The 23487-nt window shown below is 43.4% G+C and overlaps 1 protein-coding gene across 10 annotated transcripts in view; it reads left to right on the top strand.

Annotated features, from left to right (window-relative positions):
* The window catches only part of DEPDC5 (DEP domain containing 5, GATOR1 subcomplex subunit), a 93486-nt gene that overhangs the window by 11981 nt on the left and 58018 nt on the right, over window positions 1-23487 (top strand). For 5 of the 10 annotated variants that reach the window (XM_004283678.4, XM_033412801.2, XM_049698030.1 and 2 more), the window contains exons 8-21: window positions 144-213; window positions 4113-4191; window positions 5066-5127; window positions 7725-7794; window positions 8147-8219; window positions 12184-12287; window positions 12943-13017; window positions 14500-14634; window positions 15420-15481; window positions 15623-15696; window positions 16479-16548; window positions 16743-16779; window positions 17650-17770; window positions 20244-20464. In XM_004283678.4, the coding sequence (XP_004283726.1) occupies window positions 144-213; window positions 4113-4191; window positions 5066-5127; window positions 7725-7794; window positions 8147-8219; window positions 12184-12287; window positions 12943-13017; window positions 14500-14634; window positions 15420-15481; window positions 15623-15696; window positions 16479-16548; window positions 16743-16779; window positions 17650-17770; window positions 20244-20464 (1253 nt within the window). Of the gene's footprint in view, window positions 1-143; window positions 214-4112; window positions 4192-5065; window positions 5128-7724; window positions 7795-8146; window positions 8220-12183; window positions 12288-12942; window positions 13018-14475; window positions 14635-15419; window positions 15482-15622; window positions 15697-16478; window positions 16549-16742; window positions 16780-17649; window positions 17771-20243; window positions 20465-23487 lie in introns of those variants that run through there. The other 5 variants (XM_033412802.2, XM_033412806.2, XM_033412807.2 and 2 more) reach the window with 3 other exon arrangements.

Genomic DNA, 23487 nt, shown 5'->3' with positions numbered 1-23487 from the left:
TCTGTTCATGGCCCTCTGGAAATCTGTAACTGGCCAGGTCATTTGGGTGTAAATGATAGAGTAGAGAGAGACGCCCCAAAGGCACCCCTGTTTCTTCTCGGTTTATGTAGGACTCGTAATAACGCGTGTGCCTCTCCTTTCAGGGCGCAGGCCGGGGAGCTGTGGGTCAAGAATGAGAAGGTCATGTGTGGTTATATAAGCGAAGATACCAGGGTAAGGGTGATAAAGTGCTTTTTTCGGTTTGTTTCCCCGTGGTATTATGTCTATACGTTGTGAAATCAAAAAACAAAACAGAAACCAGCAAAAACTTGATCTCCTGATCAAGCTGGTGACCAGCTACTATCTGCTCAGCTGGATAATATTGTAATATAGTTGGGGACTCCTGAAATTCTAGTGTTTTACAGTTGGATCTCTCCAGTTTGGGGTTGATCTTCGTTTTCTTCTGTTTAATATCAGATGTAGAGATGGAACATCTAGCTCGCAGGTTTCTGTGCCCACTAATACATAGCGAAAGTTAAATTCCGTAAAAGATTGTGTTGGTAAACACGAAGAAAGACCTTTGCCAAGGAATCTCCTCCTGTGACTCTGTTCCAGTCGGAAAAATCCAAACTGAACAGCTGTGAACGTTACCCACGCCGGTGAAAGCACCTGTCTGCTCTTCCGTGTTCCTATCCCCCAGCCTCCCTTTGGTTCTCAACCCAGGGGTGATCCTGCCTCCCCAGGGGTCTTTTGACAAAGTCTGGAGACATCTTTGGTCATCACAACTGGGGTTATGTGGAGGATGCTGCTGAACGCACTACAGTGTAAAGGACAGCCCTCCAGAACAAAGGGTCACCTGGGCCCCAAGGGCAGTAACCTTGTGCGGAACTGTCCTGTGCATTGTGGGGTGTTCAGCATCCCTGGCTTCTACTCACTAAGTGCTAGTAGCGCCCATCCCCACCCCCTGCAAGTCATAACCACCAGAAATGTCGCCAGACATTACCAGATGTCCCCTGGGCAAGCAAAATAGTTGAGAACTTGGGGCCATTTTTAGAGGTAACCACTATCTGAATTTTATTTTTGTAATTCCCTTGTTTACATAGTGATAATACATATGTATTTTACCCTACACAGTATATTATTTGTTTTGCTCACGTTTAAGTTTTATTAAAGTGGATTAAAATGTATTCTCTTCCCCCCCCCACTTTAGCTATCTCGTTTGTACTCACTATATTTTTCATCATTGATTAGGAGTATATTTGTTGGGTCATAGGTTCTACTCTGTAAGGTAATGCCAAATTATTTTTCAAACTCTTTGGACCATTTTAAACTCCTAGTAGCCATATATAAAATCTTGTTTTTCACTTTTTCCAACACCAGGTCTTAGATTTTGAAAGTTTTTGCCACTCTACTGGGCATACATTGGTATTTTACAGTGATCTTTCCCCCAGTTTTCTGGGAATTGACTCTTAAGTATGGCTTATAAAAACCATGATAATTTGGCACATGCTTACCCACTGAGCGGCTTGTGGGATCTTAGTCCCCTGACCAGGGATTGAACCCCGGGACCGTGGCAGTGAGAGCGCCAAGTCCTAGCCACTAGACCGCCAGGGAATTCCCCATTGAAGGATTTTAAGTGGGGGAATGATACCTGAATTACGCTTTTAAGAGATCACTTATTCATTCAGTTGGATTTTGTTGAACAAAACTCCCAAGGTGGGCTTCCCTGGTGGCGCAGTGGTTAAAGAATCCTCCTGCCAATGCAGGGGACACGGGTTTGAGCCCTGGTCCGGGAAGATCCCACATGCTGCAAAGCAACTAAGCCCGTGTGCCACAAGTACTGAGCCTGCACTCTGGAGCCCGCAAGCCACAACTACTAAGCCCGCGCTCTGCAACAAGAAAAGCCACCGCAATGAGAAGCCCGAGCACCGCAACGAAGAGTAGCCCTCACTCGCCACAACTAGAGGAAGCCCGCATGCAGCAACGAAGACCCAATGCAGCCAAAAATAAATAAATTTATTAAAAAAAATAATACTGTATAAAAAAAAATAAACTCCCAGAGTTACAGTGGCAAATTGATACTTAAAGGTCAGCTTTATTCTCTCATATAAAAGAAGTCCATGGGTAGGCAAATTATGGCTGGTGTGACAGCGTCACAGTTACTGGTGGTCTAAGGCCCCTTCTGCCTTCCTTTTCTGCCTATCTCAGGATTGGGCTTCCGTGGTCTGGCTGGAGCTGCTGTGACCACATCCATATGCCAGGCAGAGGAGGGAAGAAGGGAAGAAAGACAACAACGGGGCACGCTCCAGCCGAGTCAGCTTCCTTTCAGGACACACTTCCATTTATACCTTACTGACCAGGGTTGAGTCATGTGGAACTGCTCAGCATGCCTGGAGGTCTGGTCTCTTGGCGGGTCCTTTGCCTCCCAGAATAGAATCAGCTTCCTCTGACTTAGAAAGGAAGGATGTTGGCTAGGCGTCCACAGTACCCGCTGCAGCCCCTCTGGCTCTGGAGCAGAGAGTTGATTGTCGGGGCAAGAGTGGAAGCAGAGAGATGAGTTAGGAAGTTAGAAGGTGGTGGCGTGGGCTAGGCTGGGCACTGGAGCAGGGGAGAGATGGGCAGATTGGTGAAACATTCTGGGGTCGAGTCCACAGAACTTGCTAATGTGTTGGGTGTGAAGAGTGAAGAAAGGAATAATTGAGCAGCTGGTGGAGAGATGGCGGTGCCATTTATCATATGGAGAAGGCCAGGGAGGAGTCGTTCAGGGGAACTTCAGTTTGTGAGATGTCTGGACAGCCGAGTGGAAAAATCAGGGGAGGCAGTTGAGTCTGGAGCTAATCTGTCACTTCTCCCATGTAGCTCCCCACCCCATCCAGCCATGGGAACCGCTCACCATCCCTCCAACATGGCAGCGTGCTCTCTTGCCTCCGTGTCTTTTTGCGTGCTGCTCTCTCCCGCCTGCGGTGCTTGCTCCTCGCCTTCCCCCTTTCCCAAGCCTCTCATCCATCCCTCAGCACTAGTCTCAGGCTTCCCTGCTCCTGGAAAGCCTCCCTGGATGCACCAGGCTGGAAGTGCCCCCGTGGCACCTGGGACATATATCTATATCAGCACTTGTCACACTCCGGTGAATGCGTTTCTTACCTGCCTTGCCACCAGACTGCAAGCGCTTTGAGGGCAAGGACTGTGTCTTTTACCTTTATATCCCAAAGTTGTCTGGCATACCTCCTGGCACTTAATGTCCCAAGGCTCTTTTACTTGAGATAATCTTTATAATCAGTTCAATTACCTGGCACACAAAAGATTCGAAGGAGCAAATGTAAAAGGAAAGGGAGTATTGATGCCTGCAACTTACACATTTTATACATTTTGCTTTCCCACCAAAGCTCTTTAAAGTCTGTTGGAGGAGGGAAGGGCTGGGTAAAGAAAGGGCTTTGTGGTAAAGCACACAGGCCAGGGAAACCACTAGGGCTTTTCCTGGAGGCATTCTGGGTATGGAGAGGGGTACGATGTGGATTAGTTATTAGATCAACAACTCATCAACTGGTGCATCTTAGCCCAAGTTCTCCTTCTGTAATGAGGTCTCATCGACTTTCCCAGTAGATTCACTGCCCCTTCTCCAACGTTTCTTGTGGGAAGCTTCAAGGAATGTTTGTATATAGTTGCAATGTTTTGCATGTCTTTATCCTCTGCCATGAGCTCCTAGAGGGTAGGGACAGAATCTTCCCCTCATGGCCTGTGATGCCAGGGATGGAGCTTGCGTTTAGAAGTTCCATGTCTCACAATTAAGAGAAATCTTCCAGCATTGCTTTTTTTTTTTTTTTTTTTGTAAAAAACATATACAATTTAGCTTTTTTTTTTTTTTTTCCTGGGCTGCGCTGCGCAGCTTACAGCATCTTAGTTCCCTGACCAGGGATTGAACCCGGGCCCCAGCAGTGAAAGCACCTTGTCCTAACCACTGGACTGCCAGGGAAGTCCTAAAATATAGCATCTTATCCATTTTTAAATATACAGTTCAGCAGTTTTAAGTATATTTACATCATTGTGAAACAGATCTGCAGAACTTTTTCATTTTGCAGAACTGAAATTCTATCCATCATTGCTTTTTAATGCAATTATGTCTTTGTTTCTTTCAGGTGGTATTCCGTTCTACGTCAGCTATGGTTTACATATTTATTCAGATGAGCTGTGAAATGTGGGATTTTGATATTTATGGTACTGTTCCTAAGTGCGGGTCATAACTGCTAATGGGGAGAAGTTTCTGGTTTCCCCCAAGTTGGTATCATTTACAGCAATCTCTTAGCATTCTCTGAAGATATGTCCTGAGATCTTAACAAATCCTCAAATGCTAAAATAGATAAATATTTTATATATCTAGTGAATTGCATGAAATGTAGTAAAGCATTAATGAAAAATCTGAATTCTCAGATCTTCAGTTATTCTATAAGCATAGATCAAAAGTCATAGAGGGAGTGACTCTATGGCCAGGAACCAGCACCTTCTTTGATATCTTTCATCTTATGTCCTATCACTCACAGAAATCACCAAGTTTGTCTCATTTTATTAGAATTACTACACAATAAGTGGAGTGTAATAAAGCTGCTATGAGGTGTGGACACTGTGCCCAACACACCAGCCTCATGGTGCGTGCAGTTCTAATTTGTGTTTAGCAAAATTACAAATTAATTTTTGATGTAGGGCATCATGGATGCTCAAGAACAGCAGAAACTGCAAATGGTAATTTAGTGAAGGCCCAGGGGCTACCAGATCACCTTCAAACAAACTGGAAGCGTCACTGTGAGAATAATTATATTTAAAAGTTAGACGGTTCTCTCATTTTGAAGATACACTGTCTTTTTCAATCATCAAAGCTTTTCAATCTTGTATTTTACCTTGAAGCTATGACCTCTTACTGAGTGAGGTAAATATTAAATTTGGCTCCATAGAAAGTCTAGGTTGAAAATGCTTTTAGGATGTAGCAGTACCACCTTCTCTTTGACTAGTCCTATTCCTGTTAATTTACTGAGAGAAGAAAATGTAAGCAAGAAATAAAGATAATTCCCACCTTCTTTCTATTGTTTCTTTTCAGGGGATCTGTATTTTGAGAAAGCTGTGAATGGTTTCCTTGCTGATCTCTTTACCAAATGGAAGGTACGTTTCTTCTCATGCACTAAATCTCATTGCGTAAACATTATTCAATTCAGATTTTTAAAACTTACTCTTTCTATTAAGCTGAATTTAATTGAGGTACCTTAGCTAAAGTCTAAATTGATAAGACTCTAGATTTAAATTACCTTCATCACCTCAACATGGTCAAGTATATTTATGAAGAACACACAGCTAACATCATACTCAATGGTGAAAGACTGAAAATGTTCCACCTTAAGAATATCAGGAACAAGATAAGGATGTTTGCTTTCACCACTGATATTCATCCTTTTACTGAAAATTCTAGCCAAAGCAAGTAGGAAAGAAAAAAGGAAGAAAAAAGAAAGAAAGAAAGGAAGGGAGGGAGGGAGGGAGGAAGGAGGGAAAGAGGAAAGAAGGAAAGGAGGAAAGGAAGAAAGAAAAGAGAAAAGAAATAGCATCCATATTGATTGGAAGAGCAAAAGCAAAACTATCTTTCTTCACAGATGACATCCTGTATGTAGAAAACCCCCAAATATCCATAAAAAAACAAAACCAAAAACTATTAGAGCTAATAAATTCAGCAGAGTTGCAGGATACAAAATCAACACATAAGATCATTTGTGTTTCATCAGCAGTGAACAATCTGATCAGGAAATTAAAACAAGGAATAAAAAATTTTAAAGGGAATTAAATTAAAAAACAATTCCATTTACAAGAACATCAGAGAGAATAAAATACTTTGGAATAATTTACCCAAGGAAGGGCAAGGTTTATGCACTAAAATCTATAAAACATTGCTGAAAGAAATGAATGAAGACCTAAATAAATGAAAAACAACTCGTGTTCATGGATTAGAAGACTTAATATTGTTAAAATATTCTAAAATTTATGTGGAATTGCAAGGGATCCTGAAGAGCCAAAACAATCTTGAAAAAGAAGAAGAAAGTTGGAGGACTCTCACTTTCTAATTTCAAAGCTTATTACAAAGCCAAAGTAGTCAAAACAGTGTGGTACTGGCATAAAGGTAGCTATGTAAATCAATGGGATAGAATTGAGAGTACAAAAATCAACCCATACATCTATGGTCAGTTGATTTTAGATGAGAATGTGCAGTCCACTCAATGAGGGAAATAATAGCTTCTTCCACAAATGGATTCAAGACAATTGAATATCCATATGCCAAAGAATGAATTTTGAGTCTTACCTCACATGATATACAAAAATTAACTCAAAGTGAATCAGAGACCTAAATATAAGAGCACATACCAGGTATTGTGGGAAGTGTTTTACCCTCCTTATCTCACTTCATCCTCTTGTCACTCTTACACAGGTAGGGAAAGTACAGCTGAAAGAGGTTAGGTAACTTGCCTGTGATCGATAGCCCGAAAAAGCAGAGGGAGGATTCTAATCCAGTTCCATCCATTCATCCAGTGCTCACCTGAGGTCGTAACTCCTGGGCCGTCCTGTTTGTTTCTGTAATCCTGAGTCACGTCACCACTGTTGTATGTTACCTCCTCCATCGCACATGAGTTGAGAGGCTCTCATGCCCACACCAGCCCACTGTCAGGCACTTTTCCTGTGTAAAACTTACACCAAAATCAGATGAGTTTGGAGCTGTGTTTGGAGCACTAGGCGTCCAATAAATTAGTTGGTGGCTAGTGAAGGTCTGCTCTTGGTACTGTGGCTTGTATTTAGGAATTTCTGTCTACTTGAGAGATATCGGTGGAAGAATATAAGGTGACATGTTATGTTCATTATGTTGTCTTATACGGTGAATGCTGAATTGTGTGGTAAGTTCAGTTCGAGATGGGGTTGGTCAGTATGGGCTGTTGTCTTCAAAGACCCAGGAGGAACTGAAACTGAGCTTTCTGGCTCACTGGTGCAAGCCAAATTTCATGCCGTCTGTAAACACCCTACTTGTAGAATGTTGAACTCCAGACTGCATGGAAATGTGTATTCTCACTCGTCCCCATCGCAGTCCAAAGGTAATTACCTTGGTTTCAACCCGTGCATCTTGAGCAGCACCCAGTCCTCGTCCTATGGCCCTGGCAGTAGGTGGGAGTGTCTGGTGCTTACATCCACCACCACGGGTTCCATTCTTCCCTAAACCACAGTCCTGAAGAAATTAAAAAACAGCATGAAGCAGGTACAAATACCATGATCCTCTGACAATGGGCTGATCTATTTTATGCCAAATCAAGAGCTGGGAGACAGCACCCGCAGCTTATTGGTGATTTGCAGGGTTTTGTTTGTTTGTTTGTTTTAATGGCCGTGCTGTGCGACATTCAGGATCTTAGTTCCCTGACCAGGGATGGAACCCACACCCCCAGCAGTGGAAGCATGGAGTCTTAACCACTGGACCGCCAGGGAAGTCCCATGATTTGCAGTTTTCAAAACACTTTCCACATTCCTAGGACTTTAGATAACTTGCCCAAGGTCATGTAGTGGTAGTTTCAGAGGCAGGAGTCAGTCCCAGCCTTCTGACTCTGGCAGAGCTTGTCTACTGCATTACGCAGCCTACAATTACATGATGCTACCCAATGCCTGAGCCCCCAAGCCTCCCAGAACTGAAGTAAATGAAATAAACTTGAGTCCTCTTTTTCTCTACTCATCCCTAGGAGAAGAACTGTAGTCATGAAGTGACAGTGGTCCTATTTTCTAGGACTTTCTATGATGCAAAATCTCTTGGTGCGTAAGTCTCCTACAGTTATTTTTTTGTTAAGCTTTCCACACGCCCATCCCAATTCATTCCTTATCATTTTCTTTCCTTTGGCACTGCTCCATCTGTCCTATCTTTTCTGTTAGAGGGTAGGGTAGAGTGGAAAATGACACAGTCCATTAGCAGATTCAAGGAGTCTGTGGGCTGTGATTCATCTTAAAACCAACTTAACAGATACATAATTGTGTGTGTGTGTGTGTGTGTGTGTGTGTGTGTGTGTGTGTGTGTGTGTGATGCAACTCTTCAACCCAGAAGGGGGAAGTGGAGAAACTGAATTTCTCTTTTTAATCTGATCTGTATATGTTGTTTTCTCTATTTCAGATGAATTTCCTGAAATAAACCGAGCCTCAATTAGGCAGGATCACAAGGGGCGATTCTATGAAGACTTCTATAAGTATGTTTGGGTTGCTTTTGCCTTTTGTTTTCCCTTGGTTTTTTCTTTCCTAACTTAGAAAAAAAAAAATTAACCTTTTTACTTTGGAATAATTTTAGGTTTACAGAGAAGTAGCAAAGATAGTACAGAGAGTTCCCATATACCCTTCACCCAGTTTCCTCTGTGAATATTTCCTAACCAAGGTACATCTATCAAAACTACGAGATGAGGACTGGTACATTGCTATGAACTAAATATCAGACTTTTCTCAGATTCATCAGTTTTTCCGCTTATGTACCTTTTTTGTTCCAGGATCCAATGCAGGATACCACATTGCAATTAGACTTTCCAAACTTTTTATTGTGAAAAGTTTCAAACTCACAGAAAAGAATAATGAATTAATATAATGAACCCATATACCCAATTCCTGGATTAAACAGTTATTATCATGCCATATTTGTTTCATTTTTTTAAAAAAATTATTTATTTATTTTTGGCTACATTGGGTCTTCGTTGCTGTGCGCGGGCTCTCTCTAGTTGCAGAGAGCGGAGGCTACTCTTCGTTGCAGTGCGCGGGCTTCTCATTGCAGTGGCTTCTCTTGTTGTGGAGCACAGGCTCTAGGAGCGCTGGCTTCAGTAGTTGCAGCACGCAGGCTCAGTAGTTGTGGCTCGCAGGCTCTAGAGAGCAGGCTCAGTAGTCATGGCACACGGGCTTAGATGCTCTGTGGCATGTGGGATCTTCCCGGACCAGGGCTCGAGCCCGTGTCCCCTGCATTGGCAGGCGGATTCTTAACCACTGCGCCACCAGGGAAGCCCCGCTTCATTTGTTTTTTGGCTACATTTTACTTAAGAGCAAACTATAGATATTAAAACATTTTGTTCCTAAAGAATAAGGGCAACCATGGACTTTCAGTGATTATGGTGTGTCACTGTAGGTTTATTAATTTCAACAAATGTACCACTCTGGTGAGGAATGTTGATAAATGGGTGAGGGGGGCATGAAACATGTGTTAAGGGAGGGAGTATATGGGAAATCTCTGTACCTTCCTCTCAATTTTGCTGTGAAATTAAAACTGCTCTAAAAAAAGTCTGAATAAAGAAAAAGCAGGAAACACTCAGGGATGCATAACTGTGTATCTGTCTCTCACAGTGACATATAATTTTAAAAATTAGAAAAAAATTAAATATCAAACAATAAAGAATTAAATTATGGTAGAATTTCAGACTGACAAAATATTATACAGCCATCCCATTAAAAATGATGTAATCCTCTTTGATAATTGTTGGATATGAGTGGTAGGTACATGGAGGCTCACAGTGCTATTTTCTCTACCAAAGTATATTTGATTTTATTAAAAACAAAAACAAATTTAAAAAGAGGAACGTCCAATTTTAAAACAGGCTAAACTGAAAAGGGTCTGGAGAAACACATATCATAGTGTTAAAAGTACTTCCCTTTGGATTGCAAAGTCAGACCAGGGGTAAGACCCAAAACAAACAAGATGAAAAAATGGGCTTCTTGGTGGTGTATATTCACTGCGTTTGGACAAATGAATAATGACAAGTCTCCATCGTTATAGTATCTTACAGAGTATTTCCACTGCCCTAAAAATCCTCTGTTCTCCACTTACTCATTCCTTCCTCCACCCGCAACCCCTGGAACTATTGATCTTTTTACAGTCTCCATAATTTTGCCTTTTCCAGAGTGTCATATGGTTGGAATCATATAATATGTAATTTTTTCCTATTGGCTTCTTTCACTTAGTAGTATGCATTTAAGGTTCCTTCATGTCTTTTCATGGCTTGATAACTCATTTCTCTTTAGCGTTCAATAATGGACCTTTGTCTGGCTGTACTATCCACCCCTTGAAGGAGTCTTGGTTGCTTCCAAATTTTGGCAGTTATAAATAAAGCTTCTGTAAACATCCATGTGCACGTTTTTGTGTAGACATAAGTTTTCACCTCATTTGCATAAATAACAAGGAGCACAATTGCTGGATTATATGATAAGAATTCTGTAAGAAACCACCAAACTGTCTTCCAAAATGGCTGCACCAGTTTGCATTCCCACCAGCAATGGATGAAAGTTCCTGTTGCTCCACATCCTTGTCAGCATTTGGTGTTGTCAGTGTTCTGGATTTTGGCCTTTCTAATAGGTATATAGTGTTGTCTCATTGTTGTTTTAATTTGTATTTCCCTGATGGCGTATGAGGTGGAGCATCATTTCATCTGCTTATTTGCCATCCGTCTATCTTCTTTGGAGAGGTGTCTGTTCAGGTCTGTTGCCCACTTTTTTTTTTTTTTTTTTTTTTGTGGTACGCGGGCCTCTCACTGTTGTGGCCTCTCCTGTTGCGGAGCATGGGCTCTGGACGCACAGGCTCAGTGGCCATGGCTCACAGGCCCAGCCGCTCCGGGGCACGAACCCGTGTCCCCTGCATCGGCAGGCGGACTCTCAACCACTGCGCCACCAGGGAAGCCCTGTTGCCCACTTTTTAATTGTATTGTTTGTTTTCTTATTGTAAAGTTTTAAGGGTCCATTGTATATTTTGGATGATAGTCATTTATTCAGATGTGTCTTTTGCAAGTCTTTTCTCCCAGTCTGTGGCTTGTCTTCTCATTCTCTTGACACTGTCTTTTGCAGAGCAGAAATTTCTTAATTTTAATGAAGTCCAGCTTATCAATTTTTCTTTCATGGATTGTGCCTTTGGTATTGAATCTAAAAAGTCATCACCATACCCAGGGTCATCTAGGTTTTCTCCTGTGTTATCTTCCAGCGTCTTATAGTTTTATGTTTTGTATTTAGGTCTGTTATCCATTTTGAGTTAATTTTTATGCAGGCTGTTAAGGTCTGTGTCTAGATTTTTTTTTTTTTGTAGAGAGTATGTTAAATATCAGCTCAGTAGAGTTATCTATAAAGCACCTTTTTAGTGTTTGTGGTCCACTGTACTAGTGCTTCTAAAACCGCTGTGTACAAATGAATCACTGGGAATTTGTTAAAATGTAGGTTCTGATTCAGTAAGTTCTGGGATGGATCCTGAGAGTTTGATGATCCCAATGCTGTTGATTGGTAGACTACAAGTAGATTTTTTTCTTTCTTCCCCTTTCTTTTTTTCTTTCTTCCTTCCTGCCTTCCTTGTTCCTTCCTTCCTTCCTTCCTTTTTTTTTTTTTTTTTTAATGTGGACGGCCAGTTGTTCCAGCACCAGTTGAAAAGACTATCTTTGCTCCATTGTATTGTCTTTCTCATTTGGCAAAGATCAGTTGACTATATTTGTGTGGGTCTGTTTCTGGCTCCATTCTGTTCCATTGATCTATTTGTCATTCACAATATCACATTGTCTTGATTACTGTAACTTCATATAAGTCTTGAAGTTGGATAGTGTCCGTCCTCCAACTTTGTTCTTCTTCAGCACTGTGTTGGCTATTCTGGATCCTGTGTGTTTCTTTAGGATAAATTCCTAACATTAAATGGAAATGTATCTTTATCTTCTTCAATTTAAATTTTACTTATTTTTTGGAATACATTCACATGGTTCAAAATTTTAAAGGTTCAGAGGTATACAGTAAGCAGATTCCCACCCATCCTTTTCCACTGATCTAGTTCCCTGACCTAGATATGTTTATTGGCTGTCTGTGCAAAAACACATATATGGATGTTTTCATTTAAGGCTTTTCGTATATGCTACCTAATTGTAATTCAGTCTGTAAGAATGTTCATTTCCCTGCACAGCACTGGGCATTTATATAATCTCTAGGCAATTTTGAAATGTTTTTATATTTTTTGTTTTCAATTTTTACTCTCTTGATGTGATTACATTCCTTTGTTAACGTTTGTTAAAGGCATTCGACTTTACTACATATTGCTATATGATAAATGACCCCAGCTCCAGGCGTCCCCTCTTCTCCTTTCCTTGAACCCAGTAAGGGACCCTATGTCCTGTGTGTCATCACTGCTCGATACCTATTTTGTGATCGTGCTCCTTTCAGGGTGGTGGTGCAGAATGAGAGGAGAGAAGAGTGGACCTCCCTCCTCGTGACCATTAAAAAGCTCTTCATCCAGTATCCAGTGCTGGTGCGACTGGAACAGGCAGGTACTGCATTTATGTGCTGGAAGGTGCGGCAGGGGAGGAGGTGTCAGATGGAGGCTGGGGGACCAAGAGGTTCCTGCTTGCTTCCCTTCCAGTGTTGAGTATGGCTTCTGCTTCTGGCCAGGTTTCTATGTCTGGTTGGGTCCCGCTGGTCATTGCATGTGCAGTAAGTTCAGTCACGTCCCTTCTGCAGGGGGAGGGGCCTGTGGATCAAGGCACCTTCCACTTGTTTCTTTTTTTTATATATATAAATTTATTTATTTTATTTTTGGCTGCGTTGGGTCTTTGTTGCTGTGCTCGGGCTTTCTCTAGTTGAGGCGAGCAGGGGCTACTCTTCATTGTGGTGTGCGGGCTTCTCATGGCGGAGGCTTCTCTTGTTGTGGAGCACGGGCTCTAGGTGCGTGAGCTTCAGAAGTTGTGGTGCATGGGCTCAATAGTTGTGACTCGTGGGCTCTAGAGTGCAGGCTCAGTAGTGTGGCGCACGGGCTTAGTTGATCCACGGCATGTGGGATCTTCCTGGTCCAGGGATTGAACCTGTGTCCCCTGCGCTGGCAGGCAGATTCTTAACCACTGCGCCACCAGAGAAATCCCCCCACTTGCTTCTTACGAGTCCATCTTTCATGAGATGTTGTTCCTTCTCTTGTGTCTTTTGCTTCAGAGGGCTTTCCTCAAGGAGACAATTCTACCTCAGCACAAGGAAACTACCTAGAGGCCATCAATCTGTCATTCAATGGTGAGTAAGGGCGCCAGCCACAGTGCTGACCACATGGCTGTGACCTTCTTTTTACTAATGTGCAGAGACCCAGACCTAGCTGGTGATGCCCCCATCTACCTACCCCCAAGATTAACTGAAAGCAGTAACTTCTGTTTGGATGGTTTTAATGGCCACCATGTAGCTCTTGGGTTTTCTGTTGGGAATCAACTTCCTCTTCTCATCTGCTTCTCATGGTGATCCAAGAGTAAAGAGCTGGAGAAAGTCCTCCTTGGGCCCTTTGTTTTCCTAAAAACTGCGTTCTTATTATTTTCCACTCCATCCTTCAGTTGCTTCCAGGTAATTTTTTTTAATTTACTTTTTTTTTTTTTTTAGTTACAGAAGGAGCCCATTGTTCCTAGAATTCAAATACTAGAGAAGTATATCAAGTACAATGAAAATCTCCCCCTTCCCTCCACTGTCAGACCCTTCCAAGAGGGACCATTGTTAACAGCGTGATGTGATTTCTTCCAAACGTTTCTCCCTGCATTTATGTGTTAGCTGAGATACTTTGTTTGCAGATAACAGAAACCTACTGAATTCAAACAAAAAAGGAAGTTTACTCTAAGGATACAGGGGCTCTTGGGGCAGCCAGAAAAGGCTTGAACACCTTGTTGAGGAAGGTGGGAATGAGGGTGGCTCTGGGAACCGCAGCAGCAGGAATTCCTAGACACGAGTTCAGCTCCCAGTGACCCTGTCTCTGCTCTCTGGTTAGAATTCCACATTCCCAGCTCTGGTTAGGTGTCTGTCCATCACTGGCAACTGACAGAAGAGATGGTGTGTGGTCACTTTACTGTGTGTATCGCCTGCCCCTGTGTCTGTACTCAGGTGCTAGGGATTCTAGAGCATGGGGTCTTTTATTAGTAAGCCTTTTTGTCACATTTGAATGGCACTAAATTTCCATAGTAAAAATCGCACAGCTCAGGAATAAGAATTAGGGAATTCCCTGGCGGTCCAGTGGTTAGGACTCTCTGCTTTCATTGCTGAGGGCACAAGTTCAATCCCTGGTCAGGGAACTGAGATTCTGCAAACTGCGTGGCATGGCACGGCCAAAAAAAAAACCAAGAAGTAAGAATTAACTTGCCAAATTTAAAAAGTCATCACAAGATTCTGGTCAGCTCTCAAATATTGTCTTAAATCAATATTTGATTCTTCTAAGTTTCAATACAGATCCATTTATGGATGGTTTAAATTAGCGACATGAAATTTGGATATTTAAGGCTACACAAGGCAAGTATTCAGCCTCGAAGAAGGGTATTAACAAAGGCAACGGGGACATAGACCTGTATTCAAGCAGTTCTTACTGTAGAAGGGGAAGGACAGAAGTGAATTCAGGCCGGGAGGTGACAACTGCTCTAACAGAAACATGGACGAAATGGTCCGAGAGCATGGAGACGCTTGCCACTGGCTGGTTTCTGATAAGCTGTAGCATCTTCACAGGAGGACTTTTTATTTTGTTTCAAGTGTTTGACAAGCACTACATCAACCGCAACTTTGACCGAACTGGGCAGATGTCTGTGGTGATCACGCCCGGGGTGGGTGTGTTCGAAGTGGACCGGCTACTCATGATCCTGACCAAGCAGCGGATGATAGATAACGGTAATGCTTCCGGGGCGCTGCTGTGTTTATAGCCTGATTTACCCTTACCCATCGGGATCTGGGGACATGAGTAATGTCAGGTGACAAAAAAGAGTTCCATGGTCAGTCGGCTTGGGACATGCTGGGTCATGCACAGTTCGGCACAGTTCCTAATTGCCAGTTTGAATATGTTAGTGTATCTTGTTTATCTCTAGAGGACATAACTGGCACTCTGAGTTTCCCAAACATACTTGACGCTGGAGAACCCCTTTGGGGGATTGTTTCCAGGATCCAGTGTCCATCAGCCCATCCTGGGAAGCGCCATGGGATCATCCGGTCCTCCCTCTGTGATGTGCCGTGCGTCTCCGACTTGCACCCCCCCCCCATTTGATTTGTGTTCTAACAACAAGATGGAGTTGGGAACGTAAATCCCGGTGGCCAGTAAAGAAACTCTGTTGAATGATGTGGATTATTTTGCTTTTTACTGAGATGACAAGGTTCCCTTTCCTTTCGGGCCTTGAAACTGTAGTCATGGAGGCCTGGCGGTCTGTTTGACAAATCACGATCTGCAAGGCCGTCAAAAGCTGTCAAGCACTGATTAGTGGCAGATGCGGTGGGACTTGGTAAAGAGGACACAGACAAAATGCACCTATTTACTTCTTAACCGCGTGGGCAGAGCTGGTGAGGAGAGTAAGTCAGCTGTGCCTTGTACCCTGACCCACTTAAATCACACGGCTAATAGATTGGGATACGTATCTCTACACTGCCTGCCCCCCCCCCAACTCTTTCTGTCTTTCCTTTTTTAGGAATCGGTGTGGACTTGGTGTGCATGGGGGAGCAGCCACTGCATGCTGTCCCGTTGTTCAAGGTGATTGATTTTGCAGTGCTCACTAAAAGCCAGGTTCCAGTGCAGGGTGGTCTTGAGAATAGTTAGAATCAGAGAAGCTGGAACAGTTCCGGGCCCTACCTGCTTTCCAGCTGACCTGGGCCCTGCCTTGTTCCCTTTCAGCTGCACAATCGGAGTGGCCCTCGCGACTCTCGCCTGGGTGACGACTACAATATCCCTCACTGGATAAACCACAGGTGGGTGAGATCTGGATTCGCCATAGAGGATCAGGAATTCCATTAGCTTCCTTGCCATTTTTTTCTTCAAACCTGTTAAGTTCTTACTACAAAATCTTTTGTGACGAGAATATGGAAACCAAAGTTCTAACATTTGTTTAAAGCATTTCTATATGCAAAGCCATGGCTGTGACATAAGAACAGTCTATGGTGAAAAACATAAAAACAAGTTTGAAGGACTTATTTCCACAACTATTCCCAATTCCCCCTGTTCCCAACTCACACAGACCATAGTGGACCAGCACAGGGCCTGGGCCTCTCCATTTGTAGAAAAATCCCCATGCCTCCTCTTCGCATGAGACCAGGCCTCAGTGTTCCTGCTAATTTCAGCTCAAGGAGGAGGTTCTAATCCAGTTAGGAATCAGGACTAGCGCACATGAGACAATTTATAGGAAAAAAAGGAATAGAACAATATTTTAAAACATGATTAATGTTTTGTAGTAATTACAAAAGAAAGAATTGGGAAGATCAGTGAGGCCTGAGACAAAGGTGTTCCTGGGAGGGCTGATCCATGGCTGGGATTCCAGCTGTGTCTTGAGATTTAAAATGAAAGGGGTTTAGGGACTTCCTCAGCGGTCCAGTGGTTAAGACTGCACGCTTCCACTGCAGGGGACACAGGTTCGATCCCTGGTCGGGGAACTAAGATCCCGCATGCCGTGTGGCATGACCAAAAAAAAAATTAATTAAAAAAAAAAAAGAAAGAAAGGGGTTTAGATGAATGACCCTGTCTGTTTCTTTTGCAGTTTCTACACATCCAAAAGCCAGCTCTTTTGTAATAGTTTCACCCCACGAATAAAACTGGCCGGAAAGAAGGTAGGTTTCACCCACCAGCAGAGCCTTTAGGGACTGTCACTGATGTTGTTATTTTGGGCCTAAGAAACCTCCTATCCCCCAGTGGTCATGAATAGCATTTGAGAAATTTGTCTTAGTACTTTATAGTTTTCTGCATTAAATAAATAAACAACAAAGCAAATCCCAGGAGTGATAAACTCTATTTAATTTTGCAGCCTGCCTCTGAGAAAGCAAAAAATGGCCGTGATACGTGTGAGTATTTTTTTCTCCTTTCATCACTTTTAGAAAGAGTCACCTAACCCATGGCAACAAGATTTTGTGAGGTTGTGTAAAAAATTCACAGCCAAGTTTGGGAGACCAGAGTTCCCCTTGTGTGATCTTTGGAAGGTCCCTTAGTGATCCTGTATATTTTTGTCCTGTCAGCTGCAAAATGGGTGATAACAAAACCTTATTTTTCTTTTCCATAGGTCAATTGTAGGGATCGGGTGGAAAGTTTTAAAGGACTAAATATACACATTAAGATGATATTTTTATTTTTTTAAAATTAATTTATTTATTTTTGGCTGCGTTGGGTCTTTGTTGCTGTTCGCGGGCTTTCTCTAGTTGCAGTGAGCGGGGGCTACTCTGTTGTGGTGCGCGAGCTTCTTAACGCGGTGGTTTCTCTTGTTGCGGAGCACGGGCTCTAGGTGTGCAGGCTTCAGCAGTTGTGGCTCACAGGCTGTAGAGCGCAGGCTCAGTAGTTGTGGCGCACGGGCTTCGTTGCTCCGTGGCATGTGGGATCTTCCCGGACCAGGGCTCAAACCCGTGTCCCCTGCATTGGCAGGTGGGTTCTTAACCACTGCGCCACCAGGGAAGCCCAAGATGATATTTTTAAAGTGGGATCACAGAAGGAAATGCTGCCATCATCTTGCCTTTACTTAATGCTAGTAAATAGTAATCTCTATATCGCTTTGACATATAAATCATTTAATCTTAGTAACCTGACGAATGGGTTATTATCCCATTTTTTTCAGGGGGAGATGGTGATGATGACCTATATCTTGCAGATTTTCATGAAGACCATCCGAAGGCCTCTTGTTGAAATGTGTTTTGAGGACAGTTTGTATTATTTGTGTGTTTCAGCTCTGGGGACTCCCAAAGAATCTGAGAACACCCTTCCCATCCAAGTGGATTACGATGCTTATGACGCGCAAGTCTTCAGGCTGCCAGGCCCATCCCGGGCTCAGCGCCTCGCCACCTGCAGGTTTTCTGCCAGATGCACTTTGGGGTGGATGTAGAAGCTGATTAGGAAAACCTGAGGCCCAGTAGGGACCTGCATGAGAGCAACCTTGAAAACATCTTAAATTAAAATTAGCCAAGTGGAAGCCGTAGTATGTGGATCATTAGGGAGTCTGTTTTCTGGTTCTCTGGCCCAGCCATTTTGTTAGCTATGTTTGCTATGAAGTATTGTCCCCTCATAAGGAGAGCATTCTGCTTTTTCTAGCCAAGAGAAGCAATTCGTGAATTCTGGAATTTTCATTTCACTGGGAGGCCACTAATGATAGATAGATAGGCAGCCACTAATAAATAATAGATAGATAGGTAAATAGATAGATTGATCAACCGATCGATCCCAGGGCCCAGAGTTTCTTTTAGGTTTATTATTCCCAGAGGGCGAGAGACTTTTCTTTCTTTATTCCTGTTTTTAAAATTTGCTCCATGGTATTTTGGTCATGTAGTAGTTTTTCATTGTGATATAGTCAGATTTACCAACATACTCATTTCTGGGTCTTGTGTAAGAAAGCCATCCCCACTCCAAGGTTAGAAACGTGTCTTTTGTATTTTCTTCCAATACTTTTTCGGTCTTGGTTTTTATACTTAGTTCTTTATATAGAATTTTTTTTTTTTAATGAAATGTGAAACAGAGCTCTAGCTTATTTTTTTCCCTAGTTGACCAAGTACCGCGAGTCCATTTTCCACATTTCTTAGACATGGAAAGTGTGCTTTGATTGGAAGAATCACTGATTGGAGGAATATTCCGTCTCTTCACATTGTGACAAATGGGCTTAGAGTGGCCACGTGCTCTTCTTCTGTCTTTTCCCCTCATCCCATCCTGATGTCTGGTCCCGAGAATGCTTAGAGCTCACAGTGAGTGCTGTTAACAGCAGCTCCCCTGCACATAGATGCTGCCTAGGGCCTCGGCGGTGCTTTTCTTCTGAGTGTCTAAGAACCCTTTCATGGTCCAAGATCCTTGGTTTTCTTTCTTCTGATCAAAGACGGCAAGACCTGGTGTCTCAGAGACTCAGGCTGTGTTCCTTGAGGGCACAGACTGTGCCCTAATCTGTGCTCTATCCCCACGCTGGGCTGAGCATATGCTGGTGCTTAAATATTTACTGTTGAAATAATGAAAAGTGTAGTCAGCCCATGGGATCTATTTTCATGTTCCATTTAAGCTCTCCCTTAAAATCCTTCCAGGTGGAAGGAGAACAGCTCTGATGCCAGAGCGGTGGCCCTATCGGCGGTTGCTGACTCTTCCATTCTGAAATTTTGTACCCCATTGGGCTCCTCTCCTGCTGATCCTTCTTCCTGCTGTTTCCAGAGGTTTTCCCCTCAGGGAGTTTCATGTTTTAATAAGGGCATACGTTTTTTAAAATTTTTATTAAGGAAACATTCAAACAGACCAGTGAAATGAACAGTTATCAGTGTGTTGTCAATCTTGTTTTATCACTTCTCCCACATTTGAAATTTCGCTTGAGTATTCTAAAACAGATATCAGGTATCCTTTTCTTTTTTTTGCGGTACACGGGCCTCTCACTGTTGTGGCCTCTCCCGTTGCGGAGCACAGGCTCCGGACGCGCGGGCTCAGCGGCCATGGCTCATGGGCCCAGCCGCTCCGCAGCATGTGGGATCTTCCCGGACCGGGGCACGAACCCGTGTCCCTTGCATCGGCAGGCGGACTCTCAACCACTGCGCCACCAGGGAAGCCCCCTTTTCTTTTTTTTTAAACCTGTAAGTATTTCAGCATGTGTCTCTCTAACAAATAAGAAATAAAACAAAAAAAATCTGATCACAGTACCCTTGTCACTGGTAACAAAATTCACACTAATTCCTTAATATCCCTGATAGCCAGTCCCTCTGTAGATTTCCCAATGGTCTCAAAACTGTGATTTTTACAGTTACTTAGTTTGAGTTGGGATCTGAAGAAGATGCACATGTTGCATTTTCTCTTATGTCATTTTCTGTGACCGCAGAGTGTCTTGCTTTCTTCCTTTGTTTATTTCCATATGACATTTAACTTTTCCTGTTGTCTCTGAATCTGCTGTAAACTGGCAATTATCTCTAGAGGCTTGGTTAGATTTAGATTCAATTTTTGATGCCGGAAGACATCTCAGGCTGTGCTGTGTGTTTCCTCTTGGGTGACATCAGTTCACAACCCCATTCTCAGTGACACGAGCTTGATGGTGGGATGAGGTGGGGTCAGGCTGAGCAATTGCTTCTTTACAACTCTGATCCTGGGACTCCGGCCATTGGATGACTGTCAGTCATCTCCCCCGTTTCTTCCACGACGTCTCCAGCTGCTCAGGGCAGAGTCCCTCCTACATTACCTCCTCGGAGATCCCATTGGGGGTTTTCGTTATTGGCCTCCCATGTAGCCCAGGCTGGGGATCCATTTGGGAGTTGTAACTCTAGGTGGGACAGCACCCCCCGCTTGGTGTGACTTGGTCTCTACCCACCAGGTCCGTGCGAGAGCGGGAGAGTCACAGTCGGAAGAGCGCCAGCTCCTGTGATGTCTCATCCAGCCCTTCCCTGCCTGGCCAGCCGCTGCCCACAGAGGAGGTGAGAAGCCAGGCTTCTGACGACAGTTCCCTGGGCAGGAGCGCCAACATCCTGATGATCCCTCACCCCCACCTGCACCAGTATGAAGTCAGCAGCTCCTTGGGCTACACCAGCACTCGAGGTCAGAGGGCAGGGCTGGGCAGGGTGGGGATAGCTGCCTTCCTGTAGCGGGGATGGGCGGGACTATGGATAGGTGTGGGCTGTAAGTCCCATGTGTTAATTATTTCCATGCAGGTGCAGTGAGTACGAATGGCCTTAGCTGTTTGTGTGTGTGTGTGTGTTATACTATTTTCATCTTTGCCCTTTCTTCTCTCTTCCCTATAAATGTCTACCTTTCCATATGTTAAGGTAGAGCTTTTCTTAGGCCTAAGGTTAAAGTGTTTACTTATTTCCTTAGCATTTCCATTCGAGCCACACTTAAAACAGCCTCTTTCCTCTATTCCACTTCAAGTGACCTGTTAACTTGGCATGGCCCAGGGAGCACAGGTGCTGCTTTTCCTATATCTTATCTTACCCATCCAGTGGCATCTGCAACTCAAGTATACAGCCCCCTCCTGCCTGTTTGGAAAACTTTCTGTTGTGAAATAATTATGGATTTATAGGAAATGCCAAAAAAAAAAAATCCAGGGAGGTCTTGTGTAGCTTTCACTCATTTTCCCCAGTGATAACATCTCGCATAACTAGTACAGTATTAAAACCAGGAACATGACCTTTGTACAATCCACAGAGCTTATTCGGAGCTCACTGGTCGTACATGCATTTGTGGGTGTGTGTGGGTGTGTGTGTGTCTGTGAAGTTTTAGCACATGTGTAGACATATGTAACCACACCACAATTAAGATATTCCATCCTCACGGCCTCTCTTCTGCTACCCCTCTAGAGCCATACCCTCCCACTAATCATTCTCCTCCATAATTTTGATATTTCAAGAATGTTTTCTAAATGGAGGAGTAGCCCTCCTGACTTTTAATCACTGATTTAGGACTGTTGTGTGCACACAGCTGCCTCCTGTTGCCCTGGAAGGATTCCCAAAGGGTGAGGGGTGTTTCCCAGCACTTTGAAGGGGAAGCTGGTGACTCCTGGGGCCTGAGGACCGAGGAGCAGGGCGCTTTCATCTTTCATTCATTAGGCACCATAGACACTGAGCCAACAGCCAGAAATCTTTTGACTGCTGAAAAAAGTTTTTTTTTTTTAAACTGGTTCAAAGTATAAAAAGGAAATTCTGAAAGAGAAAGGAGATATTTAATTACACAACTATAGAATATAACCTATGTCACCTACATTAATTAGGGTTAGTATTCAAAAGAATTTTAATACATTGGAAGATTTCTAGGAATTCCCCGACTCCACGCTTTCACTGCTAAGGGCTCGGGTTCAAACCCTGGTTGGTGAACTAAGATCCCACAAACTCTGCGGCCAAAAAAAAAAAAAATTCTAGGTTAGCTTTTTCCCACCTTCTGGAAATTTCTGAGTTTGCATGACAGTTATATTCCCATTCCGTTAAACATATTCTTAGAAGGGTCTGTAGTAAAAGTTAAACTACACATTAATCCTTTAAAAACCTTTGTTATTCTAAAAGCCAGTTCTCCTCTGAGGAGATAAATTTGCTCTTAATCCAAGTAGCTTTTTATTTTTTTAAATTATATATATATATATTTATTTATTTATGGCTGCATTGGGTCTTCGTTGCTGCATGTGTGCTTTCTCTAGTTGCGGTGAGCGGGGGCTACTCTTCGTTGTGATGTGCGGGCTTCTTATTGCGTTGGCTTCTCTTGTTGTGGAGCATGGTCTCTAGGTGTGCGAGCTTCAGTAGTTGTGGCACGTGGGCTTCAGTAGTTGTGGCTCATGGGCTCTAGAGTGCAGGCTCAGTAGTTGTGGCGCACAGGCTTAGTTGCTTGGCGGCATGTGGGATCTTCCTGGACCAGGGTTCAAACCCGTGTCCTCTGCATTGGTAGGTGGATTCTTAACCACTGCGCCACCAGGGAAGTCCCAATCCAAGTAGCTTTGAAAACAAGTATTTCTTTTTTTGCGGTGCAAGGGCCCCTCACTGCTGTGGCCTCTCCCGCTGCGGAGCACAGGCTCCGGATGTGCAGGCTCAGTGGCCATGGCTTACTGGCCCAGCCGCTCCGCGGCATGTGGGATCTTCCCGGACCGGGGCACGAACCGATGTCCCTTGCATCGGCAGGCGGACTCTCAACCACTGCGCCACCAGGGAAGCCCCTGAAAACAAGTTTTCTTAAAAGTTATCTGAATGGTAGAATTGATTTCAACATCCTTAATGATATGTGAGAGTTTATTGGAAAAGCCAAAAAGCAATTCACTGGAATGGTGTCAGGCAATGCCATCCACATGGCCTTTGTTTCCAGTTTCTCTGTTAAATTTAGGGCTTCTCACCCATCCACCTACCCAGTGTAGCATAGGAAACATTTCCCCTTTCCTCTACCCATATTTTTGACCCATTTTAGCACTTAGTCCTATTTCTTATCCTTTTCAAAGTGTGTACTCACCTTTTTTAAAGTTGAGTTCTCTCCTTTTATTTCCATGATAACTAACTAGACTGTATTCTTTCTTATTTGATAAATTGGACCATCAATTTCATTAATTTACAGTGAAAAATACAGTTTTCATGGAGAACTGAATGTTCTCTTCTTGCATGCACAATGGCTTGAGGAATTAAATATTACTATGTACCGTGTTCTTTGGTAGGAATTGGGTAGATAATGGTGGACAAGACATTCCTTGATGCCATGGAATTTGTATCTGCTGGACCCACTTTCTAACCTGGGTGTTTGCTTAGTAAACATGGGATGCTCACCAACAGAGTTGGTTGTAGGTTTCAGCTCTTTGATCTACTCAGGTTAGGGACCTGTCTGCCATTGAATGGGACAGGTTGAGTCTAAATATCATGCCATCTCCTTACCTGGTCAAGGCTGGATGCATCCATTTCTTCATTCTTTTCTCCCAAGAATTTAGTTTTTTTAACACAGTAATGTTTGATTGCTTACTCATGTTCCAGGCCACTGCATTAATGGGAGGGGGTTCTGATCCACCCAGTCACTCAGGGCCCCATGGCCCTTCCATCCCGGGATGCCATGGTCATCAACACTGGTCTCCAAAATTTCCACAGCAGGGCAGAGGAGAATGG

Source organism: Orcinus orca, chromosome 15 (assembly GCF_937001465.1).
Source record: "Orcinus orca chromosome 15, mOrcOrc1.1, whole genome shotgun sequence".
NCBI lineage: Eukaryota > Metazoa > Chordata > Mammalia > Artiodactyla > Delphinidae > Orcinus > Orcinus orca.
Note: the sequence above shows the minus strand (reverse complement) of the source record. Positions and strands in the feature narration are given on the sequence as shown.